This window comes from Nerophis ophidion, linkage group LG14 (genome assembly GCF_033978795.1).
Source record: "Nerophis ophidion isolate RoL-2023_Sa linkage group LG14, RoL_Noph_v1.0, whole genome shotgun sequence".
NCBI lineage: Eukaryota > Metazoa > Chordata > Actinopteri > Syngnathiformes > Syngnathidae > Nerophis > Nerophis ophidion.
Window position 1 is genome coordinate 34,239,400 of NC_084624.1, and position 18,169 is coordinate 34,257,568.

At 40.5% G+C, this 18,169-nt stretch overlaps 2 protein-coding genes across 4 annotated transcripts in view; both read left to right on the forward strand.

Annotated features, from left to right (window-relative positions):
* The window catches only part of klhl14 (kelch-like family member 14), a 111,635-nt gene extending 103,686 nt beyond the window's left edge, over positions 1-7,949 (forward strand). For all 3 annotated transcript variants that reach the window (XM_061920495.1, XM_061920496.1, XM_061920497.1), the window contains 3 exons: positions 4,370-4,528; positions 6,404-6,561; positions 6,651-7,949. In XM_061920495.1, the coding sequence (XP_061776479.1) occupies positions 4,370-4,528; positions 6,404-6,561; positions 6,651-6,791 (458 nt within the window). In that variant the 3' untranslated portion in view covers positions 6,792-7,949. The remainder of the gene's footprint in view (positions 1-4,369; positions 4,529-6,403; positions 6,562-6,650) is intronic.
* A 5,009-nt stretch (positions 7,950-12,958) lies between these two features.
* Positions 12,959-18,169, forward strand: part of cacna1eb (calcium channel, voltage-dependent, R type, alpha 1E subunit b) — a 159,115-nt gene continuing 153,904 nt past the window's right edge. Inside the window, exon 1 of the mRNA XM_061920498.1 lies at positions 12,959-13,091. The gene's annotated coding sequence lies outside the window, so the exon portion shown is untranslated. The remainder of the gene's footprint in view (positions 13,092-18,169) is intronic.

Sequence of the window (18,169 nt, forward strand, 5' to 3'; positions counted from 1 at the left end):
GAAGGATTCCGGTTTACCTAAGTGTATGGATAGCTTGTTGTCAGCGAGCCAGGTGCAAATATTAAGGAGTTCAGCACTGAGGATTTGTTCCACCTGTGACTTGTCCTTGCCGGATACCAGCAGGGCCGAGTCATCCGCAAACAGGAACAATTCACAGTCGCATGTCTTGCACAGTTTCCCTGTACTTGCATTGTGCATATACCTGTTGTATTCTACCTTGGATTTTTTGACTTTTTTTCCGCTGTCTCCTGCTTTTTGGGGTCACGACTTCAGTTACAAAGAGCATTCCTAACAGATGTTCAATTGGGGGGTTGCATTAGGCCTTATGATAGCACTGTGTTTATATGTATGAGTGCAAATGTGTATTACTATGTACATTGAGTGTTATTAGTAAAATTATTTTTTTTAGGACATTTTGTATTGCTCCTAATTATTTTCTGTTACTAGTGCTCCGAGTGGAAAAAACTAAGCATACAGCTTTGCCTGTTACATAAGACAAAAAAAACTATGAATATTACATTTTTTGCCTTGTGATTATTAGCTATTTGTATCTACATTCAAACTTTTATCTTGTTTCTTTTGTAGGTTTCTGTTTTTCCTCATTTTACTGGGTTTTTTGTGTTTAATTTATGTCTACAATGTGTCACGGCCCATAAAATTACTAGCTGTGGTCTGCCTAAACTTTGGACATGACTGGTTTATGTATTTCACTGGAAAGTTGACGAGTTATCTTCCAGTACTTTCTGCAATGCCAAATCTAAAAAAATACACTTTCTTTGTGGAAGTCCAACTTAATTTGTGACGCAAGCGTGTTAGCTAACTTAAAAGCTAACATGAATACAAGACAGAATAAAGTCTTAACAACATACCCTAATATAAACCTACTGTATTTTTCCGGCTGTAAGGCGCACTTAAAATTATTTTTTGTTCTCAAAAATCGACAGTGTGCCTTATAAGGCGGTGCGCCTAATGTATAAAATAATTTTGGTTGTGCATATCGACCTCGAAGTAATTTTATTTGGTACATGGTGTAATGATAAGTGTGACCAGTAGATGGTAGTCACACAAGAGATACGTGTAGACTGCAATATGACGCCAGTAAACAACACCAAAACTTTAAATATTCCATTGAAAATAAAAAACATTACACTCAAAAATATGTTATAGTATGACTTTGAAGTTGCACCGCTTGATGGATTGTCGGCCCATTACGACTACCGTATTACTATGGTTTGTATAAGGACCGCAAAATGGCACCCATTAGCAGACATATTATCTGGCATAATATTATGCAAAACCAACTTTTCTTACCTTCTGGTACCTGTTGATGTGTATTTAAGATCTACTGTACAAAAGTCCTGAAAATGTGCGCATATCCGCCACTGTAGTCCGTGATGATGCCGCAGTCAATAAGCTTCTACTTTTCCACTATCTTCTTGTTATGGAGCGTTCATTCTCTGCTGTTGCCATTTGTAATATAACATAGCTTAAATTGCTAACTTATATCTCACTATGGAAGCGCTAAAAACTACCAGTGTAGTGGGTTTACAGAATTCACCCACGGAACATAAGTTATTACAGAGTTCCGGTCGGACGGTTTTTCATGGGACACATTTTCGGCGTTGTTGCACTAGTGAGCAACAGATGAGAAGATGCTGCTCCGTTATTAATTTATTTAAAGTCCGAAAGTCATTTAAACAGTTAGCTCCATCTTTTGACACTTCTTCAAGTCCCGTCCTTGCACGCTACACCACCGCAAAAAAGATGAGGGGGGAGAAGACGCTGTCGAAGGTGAGCCACATAATTAAGACCGCCCACAAAACAGGGCATCCTGAGGTGACTGTCAGAAAGTGATTGGAAGATGGTCTGTAAAACATAATCCATGCAACATTTTGACCAATACATGTTATGTACACCACAAGGAAATGTTTTAAATAGAAAAAAATCATAATATGAGCCTTCTAATGCGCCTAATAATCCAGGGCGCCTTTTGTATAGAAAAACACCTGAATAGACCCGCTCATTGGCAGTGCGCCTTTTAATCCGGTGTGCCCTATGATCCAGAAAATACAGTAAATAAACATATTGCTGTCTGAGCAAGTACAAACCCCGTTTCCATATGTGTTGGGAAATTGTTGTAATGGATGTAAAAACAAACGGAATACAATGATTTGCAACTCCTTTTCAACCCATATTCAATTGAATGCACTACAAAGACAAGATATTTGATGTTCAAACTCATAAACTTTTTTTTTTTTGCAAATAATAATTAACTTAGAATTTCATGGCTGTAACACGTGCCAAAGTAGTTGGGAAAGGGCATGTTCACCACTGCGTTACATCACATTTTCTTTTAACAACACTCAATAAACGTTTGGGAACTGAGGAAACTAATTGTTGAAGCTTTGAAAGTGGAATTCTTTACCATTCTTGTTTTATGTAAAGCTTCAGTCGTTCAACAGTCTGGGGTCTCCGCTGTCGTATTTTACGCTTCATAATGCGCCACACATTTTCGATGGGAGACAGGTCTGGACTGCAGGCAGGCCAGGAAAGTACCCGCACTCTTTTTTTACGAAGCCACGCAGTTGTAACACGTGCTGAATGTGTCTCGGCATTGTCTTGCTGAAATAACCAGGGGCGTCCATGAAAAAGACGTCGCTTAGATGGCAGCACATGTTGTTCCAAAACCTGTATGTACCTTTCAGCATTAATGGTGCCTTCACAGATGTGTAAGTTGCCCATGCCTTAGGCACTAATGCACCCCCATACCATCACAGATGCTGCCTTTTGTACTTTGCGTTGATAACAGTCTGGATGTTTCGCTTCCCCTTTAGTCCGGATGAAACGATGTCGAATATTTCCAAAAACAATTTGAAATGTGGACTCGTCAGACCACAGAACAATTTTCCACTTTGCATCAGTCCATCTTAGATGATCTCAGGCCCAGAGAAGCCGGTGGCGTTTCTGGATGTTGTTGATAAATGCCTTTTGCTTTGCATAGTAGAGCTTTAACTTGCACTTACAGATGTAGCCACGAACTGTATTTAGTGACAGTGGTTTTCTGAAGTGTTCCTGAGACCATGTTGTGATATCCTTTAGAGATTGATGTCGGTTTTTGATACAGTGCCGTCTGAGGGATCGAAGGTCACGGTCATTCAATGTTGGTTTCCGGCCATGCCGCTTTCGTGGAGTGATTTCTCCAGATTCTCTGAACCTTTTGATTATATTATGGACCGTAGCTGTTAAAATCCTTAAATTTCTTGCAATTGCATTTGGAGAAACGTTGTTCTTAAACTGTTTGACTATTTGCTCACGCAGTTGTGGACAAAGGGGTGTACCTCGCCCCATCCTTTCTTGTGAAAGACTGAGCATTTTTTGGGAAAATGTTTTTATACCCAATCATGGCACCCACCTGTTCCCAATTAGCCTGCACACCTGTGGGATTTTCCAAATAAGTGTTTGATAAGCATTCCTCAAATTTATCAGTATTTATTGCCACCTTTCCCAACTTCTTTGTCACGTGTTGCTGGCATCAATTTCTAAAGTTAATGATTATTTGCAAAAAAATAAATGTTTATCAGTTTGAACATCAAATATGTTGTCTTTGTAGCATATTTGACTGAATATGGGTTGAAAATGATTTGCTAATCATTGTATTCCGTTTATATTTACACCTAACACAATTTCCCAACTCATATGGAAACGGGGTTTGTAAGATATTTATTGTGTAAATTTAACCTAAAAACCGATGTCTAATCACAGAGTGATCAATCTATTCTCAAAGCGAAGGTATATAACTTTTTTGTAACCACTAGTAACACACGCAGGTGTCTACAAAAGGAAGTGAACTTGTGTGATGTCATTCAAGCCGTTTATGAAGACGAGTGAACACTCAATTTGCCTTTATCAATGAAAGGTTATACATTTTTATCAATAACATATTTTAAGACTTTTACAAATTAAATGAAAGAAAATAAACATACTCAAACGCTCAAATAAAAATATGGTTCCTAAAAAGCCAGAACAATATTTAATCTTTCTTCTGCCAAGAAGGTATATTGTTTGACTGTATTTATTTCAGGGATTTTTTTTAAAAATACAACGTGGTTGAAAGATTTCAGTGTGTGTAAGTTTGTTTTAACACATTCAACAATACTGTGAGAATGATAACCATGATAAGTTTGCTCACAATAACCTTGATATTTACATTATCGTTGCATCTGGAGTTATGGTCAATAACTTTGTAGCCTATGCTAAAATCAATGATCATGTTTTGTGGCTTTAAAGTTGAATTAGTTGAAGTATACAAAAAAGAATAAATGCAGCAAGAATATCATGTGTTTGGCTGATAGAGTGTTACCTGTCATAGGTGGCGTCCACAATGGCGAGTATGTGGCCTGGCTCTACTGCTACGACCCTATAATGGACGTGTGGGCTCGCAAGCAGGACATGAACACAAAACGCGCTATTCACACGCTCGCCGGAATGAACGACCGCCTCTACGCGATCGGGGGGAACCATTTGAAAGGTACGCACTGGAGCTTGTCTGGAAATGGACAGAAAACGTTAAAGATTGATAGTTTCGTTTGTGTCGTTTGTCTGTCTTCGAGTGACCTGGGAACCATGACCTTGCTCACTTTAGTTTCCCTTCTCACAGGTGTATAGCATTGTGGTGATAGTCTTTTTTTGATTGAAAAATCAGAAAGACTGTTGTTTTTTTGCTCTGTTTAGTGCATTTTCTCACCGTCAATATCCTGCATATAGAGAGGGGGATGTTTTGATTGTAGTAAAATTTAGCATCATAGAAGTTTTTGCCATCCACCTTTTTCTTAGTTTAAAAAAAACATAAATAACATTATCTACAGTACAGGCCAAATGTTTGGATGCTCATTCAATGCATTTTCTTTACTTTCATGACTATTTACATTCTAGATTGTCACTGAAACCTTTGCTCTGATTACTTTTTTGCACACTCTTGGCATTCTCTTGATGACCTTCTCAATTTCGACCGGTAAATTGAGAGCTTTGCCTTACGGCTCGGCTCTTTCTTCACCACAACGGATCGATACAGGGTCCGCATTACTGAAGACGCCGCACCGATCTGCCTGTCAATTTCACGATCCACTCTTCCCTCACTTGTGAACAAGACTCCGAGGTACTTGAACTCCCATAGCCATCCTTTGCTCTGATTACTACCTTGCACACTTTTGGCATTCTCTGGATGAGCTTCAAGAGGTAGTCACCTGAAATGGTTTTCACTTCACAAGTGTGCTTGAAGCTCATTGAGAGAATGCCAAGAGTGTGCAAAAATGTAAGGGTTCAGTGACAATCTACAATGTAAATTGTCATGAAAATAAAAAAAAGGGTGGCTATTTTAAAGAAACTAGAATATAAAACATGCTTTCAGTTATTTAACCTTTTTTTGTTAAGTACATAACCCCGCATGTGTTCAGTCATAGTTTTGATGCCTTCAGTGACAATCTACAATGTAAATAGTCATGAAAATAAAGAAAATGAATTGAATTAGAATGTGTGTCCAAACTTTTGGGCCCGTACTGTATGTTGCGCACAAATGGCTGAAAATTTGACAAACATGCTCCCATATAATGTTGCCTGTGCTGACAAATACACCACAGGTTGGCTCTGTTATTAAACCCTAAGGTTTGACCCCACAAGTAGGATTTACTTCCCTCACACAGCTCAATGCGCTCGGAAAAAAAACACCTGTAATTTGGTGTTTAGTTGAATCACCACAAAATCCGGTACACACCTTTAGGGGCCCGCCAAGCACACGTCTGTATAATTCAGTGGTTCTTAACCTTGTTGGAGGTACCGAACCCCACCAGTTTCATATGTGCCTTCACCGAACCCTTCTTTAGTGAAAAAAAAATGTTGTTGTTTTTTCAAATTCAAGACAAAGTTATGTTTTTTTTACTGGTGCATGAACATCACCTTGTTCAAAGAACAACACAAATACAGCGCATGAACTCACAACAATTTACACACCTGCAAATCAGATGGAAAATTAGAGGGAACATTTTTCGGGGGTATACATAGGGAGAAGTTTTTATTTACACGATGAGTTGGGTGTGTCTTGACCTCAGCGGCATAGGCTCCACCGAACCCCTGAGGCCGACTCACCGAACCCCTGGGGTGCGATCGAACCCAGGTTAAGAACTACTGGTATAATTGTAGCAAGGTTGGGCGTAAAACATGTTTGCAGTGGCACAGGCGAGACTTAGCAACTAATGGTGCATAAGCCATTTGTGTAATAATTATAAAACTGTGGGACATCTTTATTAAATATATGCTAGTAGGTCTGCCAAAGTTTTCTGACCACAACCCATAGGGTGCGCGGTCTTGAGAAAATTGACGAGTACGTACTTCTCTTTCCCGCTCACAGGTTTCTCTCATTTAGACGTAATGCTCGTGGAGTGTTACGACCCCAAAGCCGACCAGTGGAGCATCCTCCAGACGCCCATCCTGGAGGGTCGCAGCGGTCCGGGCTGCGCCGTCTTGGATGACAGCATCTTCCTTGTGGGGGGCTACAGCTGGAGCATGGTATTGTCTGACGTATTCCATTTGACAGCGAGAAACTCAAGTAGCACCAACAGGAAGGGAAGGAATGACCGCATTTTCTTTTACCCCAGGGGGCCTATAAGTCGTCAACAATCTGCTACAGCCCAGAGAAGGCAACATGGACAGAGTTGGAGGGAGAAGTGGCAGAACCTCTCGCGGGGCCGGCTTGTTCAACCGTCATTCTTCCCGCCTGCCTCCCATTTAACAAATGACAACTAATCCGGCCGAAAGGCGACGATGACGGCCAGTTCCACATCGATTGGGAAGAATCGCCCCAATAAGAAGTCAACAATTTTACAACTGACGCCGGTTGTGTGTATAAATTATTTTTTTACAAGTTTGACAGGAGCACTTTTGTTCTTCCCCTCCGAAGGTGTGAAGAGAAAGGGAAACAAGCGGTGTAAAGTCATGTATCTAAACTTCTCTGTGCTCTGAGAATGGTTTATATTAAGTATGATTTATTTACACTGTTAGTGGGTGTTTTTGGCTTCTCCTCTTTAGCACGCATAGTGTCGAGCTCAGTGCTAGCTTTCAGCTCCGTCGTATCCTGTAGCCACATAAACCCAATGACAGACTGAGAGAGAGAGAGAGAGAGAGAGAGAGAGAAAGAGAGAGAGAGAGAGAGAGGGGGGGATCATTCCCACTGGAACTTGGAACTAAACCAGCACTGGGTGAGTTACTTTTATTGTGATGTATAAATAGTCATCATGGCTCACTATGTTTTTGTGGATTGTGCACTAAATCTGAACACCTGGTCACCTACTTACATCATATTTTCTCCTTTTCTTTTGGTTCGGAAAAGTCTCACGTTCATGCATCCAAAGTGATCCAGAAAACTGGTTTGCTGTGATTAAAAATACACTGTACAAAACATGATTAACATACCAATTCCCAATGTTGATGCGACGCACTAATTAACGTTGACGCTAATGATGGTACAATCAAATTGCTCACCCATGTATCGGAAGCATTTTTGGGTAAACCCAAAAGTGGCGAATTTGTTTCTGCTGCCTCGTGCAACTAATAGACGCCACCTCCAGAAGTATTATCGGATACCAAGCTTCCAAATCTGAGCATACAGCAGACCTTAATGCACTTAAAGTGAACTGCAGAGTTCATTGTATTGTAAATGAATCATTGTGATGTTTTAACTAAAAAAAACAAACCTCTTAGTACAAATGAGTCCAGCCTAGTTTATGTCACTGAGTGAAAAAAGAAACAAAAAAGTTGACTCTAAATGTTGAATCCTGTAAAGGTTTTGTTGACTTCATTCTTGTACATAATCGCTTGCAGTGAAACATTTTTGTGCACTCAACCTTTTGGATTTATTCTCAAATCCTGTTATGTCCTTTGCATTTTAGAATATGGAAATAAACTGATTCTTGATGATTAAACTGGTTTATTAGGTCCTTTGTTTGACCAAGGGTTCCTCAAATTGTGGCGTTTAGTTATTCAACTGCAGATAGTACCAGGAGGCTTTTATTTGCACAAATGCTGATCTTAGTTATTCTCAGCTTCTGTCAATGCAGTGTATTTAGAAGCAGGGTCGACTAATTGTTCCGCACTTGTTTCCTCAAGTCACATTACGATGTCACACCTGCCTGATCAGCACGACCAACAGTAAGAAAAGACCAGATTTAACTCTCCACTATAACCCACGAGGTATGCTTGAAGTACCCTTTTGTAAGATATAAACATCAAGTTGGTCAAGATGTACTTGCTGCACAGCTGTAAGACCGGGCTCATGTTCATTCATTATTTCTTTTCCCAGACCTCAATGAAGGCAAAACCACATCCAAGCGTTTTGCTTGAGATAAGAGTGAACCCCCTACAAGTGTGACATCTTTATTCAGTCTCTGCACGCCAGGAGATGGTTCATTATCATCGTCATCATCATCATCATGTCTGCTTGGGGAATAACTGCAGTAGTTAAGACGAACACAGGTGACCTTTTAATTAACTGTGTGGTCAATTACAGCTTGGTTGTAGTCGCAGAAAAAGTGGACGTGAGCTGCTTGGCTTTCCCATGGTCAGGCTATGGGAGGACAAAGCCTGCTATGTGCGCTCCATCACATGTTAAGTCAGGCATTCCCAAACTTTTTGACATGGGGACAAACTGCCTTTTCCTTACACCGAACAAAAAAAAGTAATATGTCCACTGATGTTTAATAACTCTACACTCGGAGTCTATTTTACATTTCTCCAACCATTTCTCAATTTTTTCCCTCATTTTCCACTGCAGCGCGAGTGTGATGATGTCACGTTAGCGATGGGAAAATGCATTTTTAGGCTAGGAGACCCCAAGAGTAACAAGCAGTTGAAAATGGATTGATGGATGAGCTAGAAAGGACAGATTAAAACAATAATAACTTAAACAAATGGTACTCGGGACTAACCGCGGGCCGGATTTTGGACGCTTGCGGGCCGTATCTGGCCCACGGGCCATAGTTTGTAGACCGCTGTGTTAAATAGATTGCATGCTGCTATGATAAATCGGCTGAAACTAATAATCTCAGACAGTCAAGTGGTTATATTTCTATGGGGTGAAACAATTCACTTATTCAGTTCAGCTCTGTCTTGTTTATATTGATTGTGGTAACATTTTAGTAACACATGGAAATTAAACATTGGATTTATTTTCTGCAAGATGACAAACGGCGAGGCTCTTGAGGGCAAATTTGCAATCTGAAATACAGTAGAGGCCAAAGGTTTGTACACACCTTCTCCTCATTAAATCTGTTTTCTTTATTTTCATGTAGATTGTCACTGGAGGCATCAAAACTATGAAGGAACACAGGTGGAGTTACGTACTTAACAAAAAAAAGGTGAAATAACTAAAAATGTTTTATATTGTAGTTTTTTTTTCAAAATAGTCACTGCTTTCCACACTCTTAGCATTCTCTCGTTGAGCTTCGAGCACACCTGTTAAGTGGAAACCCTTTCAGGTGACTACCTCTTGAAGCTCATCGAGAGAATGCCAAAAGTGTGCAAAGCTGTAATCAGAGCAAAGGATAGCTATAGGAGTTCAAATACCTCGGAGTCTTGTTCACGAGTGAGGGAAGAGTGGATCGTGAGATCGACAGGCGGATCGGTGCGGCGTCTTCAGTAATACGGACGTTGTATCGATCCGTTGTGGTGAAGAAGGAGCTGAGCTGGAAGGCAAAGCTCTCAATTTACCGGTCGATCTACGTTCCCATCCTCACCTATGGTCATGAGCTTTGGGTTATGACCGAAAGGATAAGATCACGGGTGCAAGCGGCCGAAATAAGTTTCCTCTGCCGGGTGGTGGGGCTCTCCCTTAGAGATAGTGTGAGAAGCTCTGTCATCCGGGAGGAGCTCAAAGTAAAGCCGCTGCTCCTCCACATCGAGACAAGCCAGATTAGGTGGTTCGGGCATCTAGTCAGGTTGCCACCCAAACGCCTCCCTAGGGAGGTGTTACGGGCACGTCTGACCAGTCGAAGGCCACGGGGAAGACCCAGGACACGTAGGGAATACTATGGGAAGACTGGCCTGGGAACGTCTCGGGATCCCCCGGAAATAACAGGACGAAGTGGCTGGGGAGAGGGAAGTCTAGGCTTCTCTACTTAGGCTGCTGCGGATAAGCGGAAAAAGATGGATTGATGGATGGATGGATAGAATATATAAAACATGTTTTCAGTTATTTTACCATTATTTGTTAAATACATAACTCCACATGTGTTCATTCTTTGTTTTTGATGCCTTCAGTGACAATCTACAATATAAATAGTCATGGAAATAAAGAAAACACATTGAATGAGAAGGTGTGTCGAAACGTTTGGCCTGTACTAAATGTAATTATAACTTCTGAATGACAGCACTTGTTGCTGTCATATGCAATGCTTGATTAATATGTGCTATTAATATTGCATGTTTTATGCCTGGCTTTTTAATCTTTGATCTAGACCAGTGGTTCTCAAATGGGGGTACTTGAAAGTATGCCAAGGGGTGCGTTAGATTTTTTTTAAATATTCTAAAAATAGCAACAATTCAAAAATCCATCCATCCATTTTCTACCGATTATTGCCCTGGGGTAGCGGGGGGCGCTGGTGCCTATCTCAGCTACAATCGAGCGGAAGGCGACGTACACCCTGGACAAGTCGCCACCTCATCACAGGGCCAAGACAGATAGACAGACAACATTTACACTCACATTTACACACTAGCGCCAATTTAGTGTTGCCAATCAACCTATCCCCAGGTGCATGTCTTTGGAGGTGGGAGGAAGCCGGAGTACCCGGAGGGAACCCACACATTCACGGGGAAGACATGCAAACTCCACACAGAAAGATCCCGACCCCGGGATTGAACCCCAGACTACTCAGGACCTTCGTATTGTGAAGTACATGCACTAACGCCTCTGCCAATGTGAAGCCTCAATTCAAAAATATTTTATAAATATATTTATTGAATAATACTTCAACAAAATATGAATGTTAGTTCATAAACTATGAAAAGAAATGCAACAATGCAATATTCAGTGTTGACAGCTAGATTTTCTGTGGACATGTTCCATAATTATTGATGTTAAAAATTTATTTTTTTGTGAAGAAATGTTTTGAATTCAGTTCATGAATCCAGATGGATCTCTATTGTAATCCCCAAAGAGGGCACTTTAAATTTATGGTTACTTCTATGTGTAGAAATATTTATTTATAATTGAATCACTTGTTTATTTTTCAACAAGTTTTTTGTTATTTTTATGTTTTTTTCCAAATAGTTCAAGAAAGACCACTACAAATGAGCAATATTTTGCACTGTTATGCAACTTAATAAATTAGAAACAGTTGACATAGTGCTGTATTTTACTTCTTTATCTCTTTTTTTTCAACCAAAAATGCTTTGCTCTAATTAAGGGGTACCTGAATTAAAAAACATGTTCACTGGGGGTACATCACTGAAAAAAGGTTGAGAACCACTGATCTATATCAGTGGTTCTCAACATTTTTTCAGTGATGTACCCCCTGTGAACATTCTTTTAATTCAAGTACTCCCTATTTAGAGAAAAAAAAATTTGCTTGAAAAAAAGAGATAAAGAAGTAATATACAGCACTGTATAACAGTGCAAAATATTGCTCATTTGTAGTGGTCTTTCTTGAACTATTTGGAAAAAAACATATAAAAATAACAAACAACTTGTTGAAAAATAAACTTTAAATTATAACTAAAGATTTCTACACATAGAAGTAATCATCAACTTAAAGTGCCCTCTTTGGGGATTGTAATAGAAATCCATCTGGATTCATGAACTTAATTCTAAACATTTCTTCACAAAAAAAAGAAATCTTTAACATCAATATTTATGGAACATGTCCACAAAAAATCTAGCTGTCAACACTGAATATTGATTGCATTGTTGCATTTCTTTTCACAGTTTATGAACTTCTTTCTTTCTTTTTCTCCTCTGTCCCCTCCTCCCTTGTGGTCCGATGGCCATGGATGAAGTACTGGCTGTCCAGAGTCGGGACCCAGGATGGACCGATCGTCTGTGTATCGGTTGGGGACATCTCTACGCTGCTGATCCGACTCCGCTCGGGATGGTTTCCTGTGGACGGGACTCTCGCTGCTGTCTTGGATCCGCTTTGAACTGAATTATCGCGGCTGTGTTGGATCCACTATGGATTAAACTTTCCCAGTAACATGTTAGACCCGTTCGACATCCATTGCTTTCGGTTCCCTAGTGGTCCTCTCTGAGGTTCTCATAGTCATCATTGTCATCGGCGTCCCACTGGGTGTGAGTTTTCCTTGCCCTTATGTGGGTTCTTCCGAGGATGTCGTAGTGGTTTGTGCAGCCCTTTGAGACACTTGTGATTTAGGGCTGTATAAGTAAACATTGATTGATTGAACTTACATTCATATTTTGTTGAAGTATTATTCAATTAATATATTTCTAATGGATTTTTGAATTGTTGCTATTTTTAGAACATTTAAAAAAATCTCATGTACCCTTTGGCATACCTTCAAGTACCCCCAGGGGTACGCGTACCCCCATTTGAAAACCCCTGATCTAGACCTCCGGACCGAAGCTGCAATGGCCAAGAAGTGTCTCCAGTCCACCATCTAGTGGCGACTGCGTGAGTCTTCCTTGAACCTGTTGCACTCCGCTGATCTGCGATCAGATCCTCCCCTTCGTTGGTTATGATTGAAAACAATTATTGACGAATGTTCGCAGAGGAGAAGCAGGCACTAAGTGACTCATGCCAGGGCGTGCGCGCGTGTGCCACATTTCAGGGGAGGTGGGCTCGCGTTCTCGCCACGCTTCACTCGTGTTTACGCTCCTGCGTGCGTGGATCGCCGCTCTGGCTGCCAACCACCCGCGGTATTTATAGCCCCCCTCCCCACCCCCCCCACCTTCTCGGCAGGATTCATCACTCAAGGAATCCACGCATAATCCTCAGCATCCTTCCCAACTTCTGTGGAGCGGACAGGGAGGGTCTTCGTCGGGGAAGCAACCTGAGGCGGACTCCATGGAGGACTAAAAGCGTCTAGTGGAGGTAAAAGTGCAATTTTCTTTGTTTTAATGTGGACTCCCAATGTGTTTTTTTATTTATTTATTCATGCGCTCTCGTGGGTGATTTGAAGCCAACAGGCAGGGTCCTAATCAGCTGGCCCTAAATAGGGAAATTATTACTCAATTGTGAAGCATTGGGGCTATTTAAAGCCAAATGGATGGCAGCATTCATACTAGTTTGTGTTATTCTGGCAGTGTTTACATGACCCATTTGATTTGTGGACAAATTCCACTGTATCACTACTTGTAAACATCAATATATCAAAATTAATAAATGAGTTCCGCCCGATTGTAGCTGAAATAGGATCCAGCACCCCCCTGTGACCCCAAAAGGGACAAGCGGTAGAAAATGGATGGATTCATTAATAAGATAAGGGGCGACTTGTCCAGGGAAGTACCGCACCTTCCTCCCGATTGTAGCTGTGATAGGTTCCAGCGACACCTAAGGAAATATGCGGTAGAAATTGGATGGATGGATTAATAAATGATGCATATGGACACATTATATTCTGTTATTTATTCAATAACTATGAGAGGAATCAACATGCAAATATATTTTTTTATTATTATCAGAAACCTAAGTGACACCCTCCAGTGCATGTTTCAAGCATTGTCTATTCTAGTAGGTTCTATTTTTTTTTTTACCCAATTAACATCCGTTTGTAAACACTGAATTTTATTAGATTTTCCCAATTAGCATACAGGTGCAAACATTATATTGCTAGCATTTTTCAAGCATTTTTTTTTTTTTGCAAATGTTAGATTTTTTATGATTTACCCAATTCACATACCTTTGCAAACATTGGATTTTTATCAAATTAGAACCTTTATAATTACCGTATTTCCTTGAATTGCCGCAGGACATATACAGTAGTATGCGCCTGCCTTGAATTACTGCCGGGTCAAACTCGCTTCCCAAAATAATTAGCGCATGCTTAGTATTACCGCCTGGTCAAACTCGTGATGTCATGAGTGACACTTCCCCTGTCATCATTTTCAAAATGGAGGAGGCTGATTTCAATACCGGTAATTTGAAATCGCATAAAGGGAAGCTTTTCAGTAGGATTTAAGGTCCAAGCTTACATCACACTCAAATTTTTACTGCATACCTTTGGTAAGTGCCGGACTGAGAAGGGGTCTTAAAATAATTAGCGCATGCTTACTTTTACCGCATGCCTTTGGTAAGCACAGGACTGAGAAGAGGTTTTAAATTAATTAGCGCCCCGGCGGCAATTCAAGAAAATATGGTAGTTTTTGTTTTGTTGTGTATTTGATTTGATTAGTGACCCCAGTGGTATCACTTATTTATTTATTATAATATATTATTAGGATCCATCCATCCATCCATTTTCTACCGCTTATTCCCTTTTGGGGTCGCGGGGGGCGCTGGCGCCTATCTCATGATAATATTGCATAATATATATTTATTATTTTTAAAGTATAATATTGAATACTTTTCTTTTTTGTATCTAGCTGTCATTTAAATGTCAGTCATAAGGCGCCCTTGTTAATCCAACGACCTCTCGGCTCGGTTTCTGCTCACAACTGTAATAGTTCAGGTCCTGATGAGTGAGTCACTGTTGTGCCTTCGCCTCGCCTCTCCCACACTCACTCATCCTCATCCTCATCCTCCTTTCAGCCTCGGCTCGGTGGCGACACAAGCTCGTTTGGTGTGTCGCTGACTGTGACTATATTGGCTTGACCCGAAACCTGCTGCTTTTACAGCCTTTGCTCCTTTCCACACCCACATATTTGACTTCCTCACACTCTACACACATGCAGCAACCACTGGTTCTTGTTTGATCTTTGTTTGGCATAAAGTCAATACAATCCAAAACCTACTGCCCACTAATGCTTTCATCAGAGCTATTAGAAAAGGTCTACTACTCATTTCTATGGTTTTTGCTTTATCTATATACAGTACAAGCCAAAAGTTTGGACACGCCTTCTCATTCAATGTGTTTTCTTTATTTTCATGACTATTTACATTGTATAGATTGTCAATGAAGGCATCAAAACTATGAACGAACACATGTGGAGTTATGTACTTCACAAAATAAGGTGAAAACACTGAAAACATGTTTTATATTCTAGTTTCTTCAAAATAGCCACCCTTTGTTCTGATTACTGCTTTGCACACTCTTGGCATTCTCTCGATGAGCTCCCAGAGGATAGTCACCTGAAAGGGTTTTCACTCTACAGGTGTGCTTGAAGCTCATCGAAAGAATGCCAAGAGTGTGCAAAGCAGTAATCAGAGCAAAGAGTGGCTATTTTGAAGAAACCTCCGCTCGTATGCAGCTGAGATAGGCTCCAGCACCCCGAACGGGACATGTGGTAGGAAATGGATGGATGAATGGATAGAAAATAAAACATGTTTTCAGTTATTTCGCCTTTTTTTTGTTAAGTACATAACTCCACATGTGTTCATTCATGCCTTCAGTGACAATCTACAATGTAAATCAGGGGTCTCAAACTCAATTTAAATGGTGGCCACTGGATACAGAAACTGGGTGAGGCTGGGCCGCAAGAAAATATTTCTTAAAAAAATCTAACATGCACTTTTTAATGAATTCACCTTCTATGAATGGCTTTCCCGCCCTAGCAACATACTTGTCAACCCTCACGATTTTTCCGGGACACTCCTGAATTTCAGTGCACCTCCCGACAATCTACCAGTGCAACCATTCTCCCGAATTTTTCCCAATTTTCACCCGGCGGACATTATTAAGGGCTGCCGTGACTGCACCGCCTTTAACGTCCTCTGCAAAAGTGGTTCTCAACCTTTTTTCAGTTATGTACCCCCCGTAAGCATTTTTTTAATTCAAGTACCCCCTAATCAGAGCAAAGCATTTTTGGTTGGGAAAAAAAGAGATAAAGAAGTAAAATACAGCACTATGTTATCAGTTTCTGATTTATTAAATTGTATAACAGTGCAAAATATTGCTCATTTGTAGTGGTCTTTCCTGAACTATTTGGAAAAAAAGATATAAAAATAACTAAAAAAGTTTTTGAAAAAAAAAAAAGTGATTCAATTATAAATAAAGATTTCTACACATAGAAGTAATCATCAACTTAAAGTGCCCTCTTTGGGGATTGTAATAGAGATCCATCTGGATTCATGAACTTAATGTTGGTAGCGGGGTTGTATGTTGTAGCCCGGAAGAGTTAGGGCTGCATGGGACTCTGGGTATTTGTTCTGTTCTGTTTATGTTGTGTTACGGTGCAGCTGTTCTCCCAAAATGTGTTTGTCATTCTTGTTTGGTGTGGGTTCACGGTGTGGCGCATATTTGTAACAATGTTAAAGTTTTTTTTAGTGTGACCTGTGTAGCTGTTGATCAAATATGTCTTGCGATAGCTCATGTGCGTCTCAGAATGCCAGATACATCATATAACTGGGCTTGCACGCTGTTGGTGCATGATGTAGGTGGAGCTAAAGACAGTTCCACCATGAATTGATTAACGTGGACCCTGACTTAAACAAGTTGAAAAACTTATTCGGGTGTTACCATTTAGTGGTCAATTGTACGGAATATGTACTGTACTGTGCAATCTACTAATAAAAGTATCAATCAATCAATCAAAAGGCATCCCCTGAATATTGTTGGTTGGGAGAAAAGCGACAGGAATTCTAGAAAATGGATGCACTGAATTTCGGGGGTCTCCCGGGAAAATTGGAAGTGTTGGCAAGTATGACCCTGCTAAGTGCCGTTCATGCGTTCATTTTAACTCGCGGGCTGCATTAGCAATAAATTGTCATATCAAGGTGCGGGCTGCAAAATAATGATGTAATGATGTAAATAGTCATGAAAATAAAGAAAACACATTGAATGAGAAGGTGTCTCCAAACTTTTGGCCTGTACTGTGTATGATTTCAATGTACAATGGACCCGCTATGAAATTATTCATCCTATATAAAAAGCAATGGAATGAGAATTAACCTGTTCCAGCATCAAATTATCTCCAACTTAAACATTTATTAATTGTATAGTCAATGTTGGTACTCACCTTCAATGAACAAAGGGAGATAATTGTGTGTGCCTGTAAGGTGAGCTTATTCACTTAAATACTGATTGCAGCCAACTTTTTTGCTGTCACCTCTTTCGCAATACTGTATTGAGCAGCCAGGACTTGGTCAACCAGGTCTTGTTCTATGGTTATCATCAGGAGTGTCCGGATACTACTTTGTCACTTCCAATGCCATAGCAATATTGGAGCCTTGAGTATTGGCCGATACCAACATTCCCCGATATGATATCAGCACGAATCATGCATACTTTTATTACTTTTTAATGTGGAAAGTGGCAGCACGGTGGAACAGGGGTTACTGCATGTGCCTCACAATACAAAGGTCCTGAGTAGTCCTGAGTTCATACTTGCCAACCTTGAGACCTCCGATTTCGGGAGGTGGGGGTGGGCGGGCGGAGGCGTGGTTGGGGCGGGGGGCGTGATTAAGAGGGGTGGCGTATAATTCACCAACTCGAGTATTTCATATATATTTCATATATATATATATATATATATATATATGTATGAAATACTTGACTTTAAGTGAATTCTAGCTATATGTATTTATTTTATGATCTATAGAAATAAAATAAATAGTTGAATTTCCGACGGCACCTATCAAATACACTGTTGTCCTATACCTGTGCTGTGCTTGCTGGGTACTTAAAAAAACCACAACACTTACCTTTCACTATTTGAGTAACCTTTGTTCTGCCATTTGCTTTTTGGCGAGCGATCTCCGTATCCGGGAACATCCTTCACGGATTTGTTGTAGACATCCGCAAATGAGAACAGGATGTTGCTTCCAGCTATCAGCATAGCCATCTTTGTCTACGCATAAGATACACCATCGGGTCTCCATTTTGCGAGGTGGGCCATAATACTGGGTTGCGAACGATGCTGCGCTGCGGACGCTTTGTGCTTCGCTGACTGACCGTTCATGGCTGAATATCCGTTCGGCCGCCGTGTTCAATAGAGAGGTAGTCTGTTCTACAACATTTACAGGCAACATACCCCTTCCCCTTCGAACTCTCCTGGATAAACTGAAATTGTTGT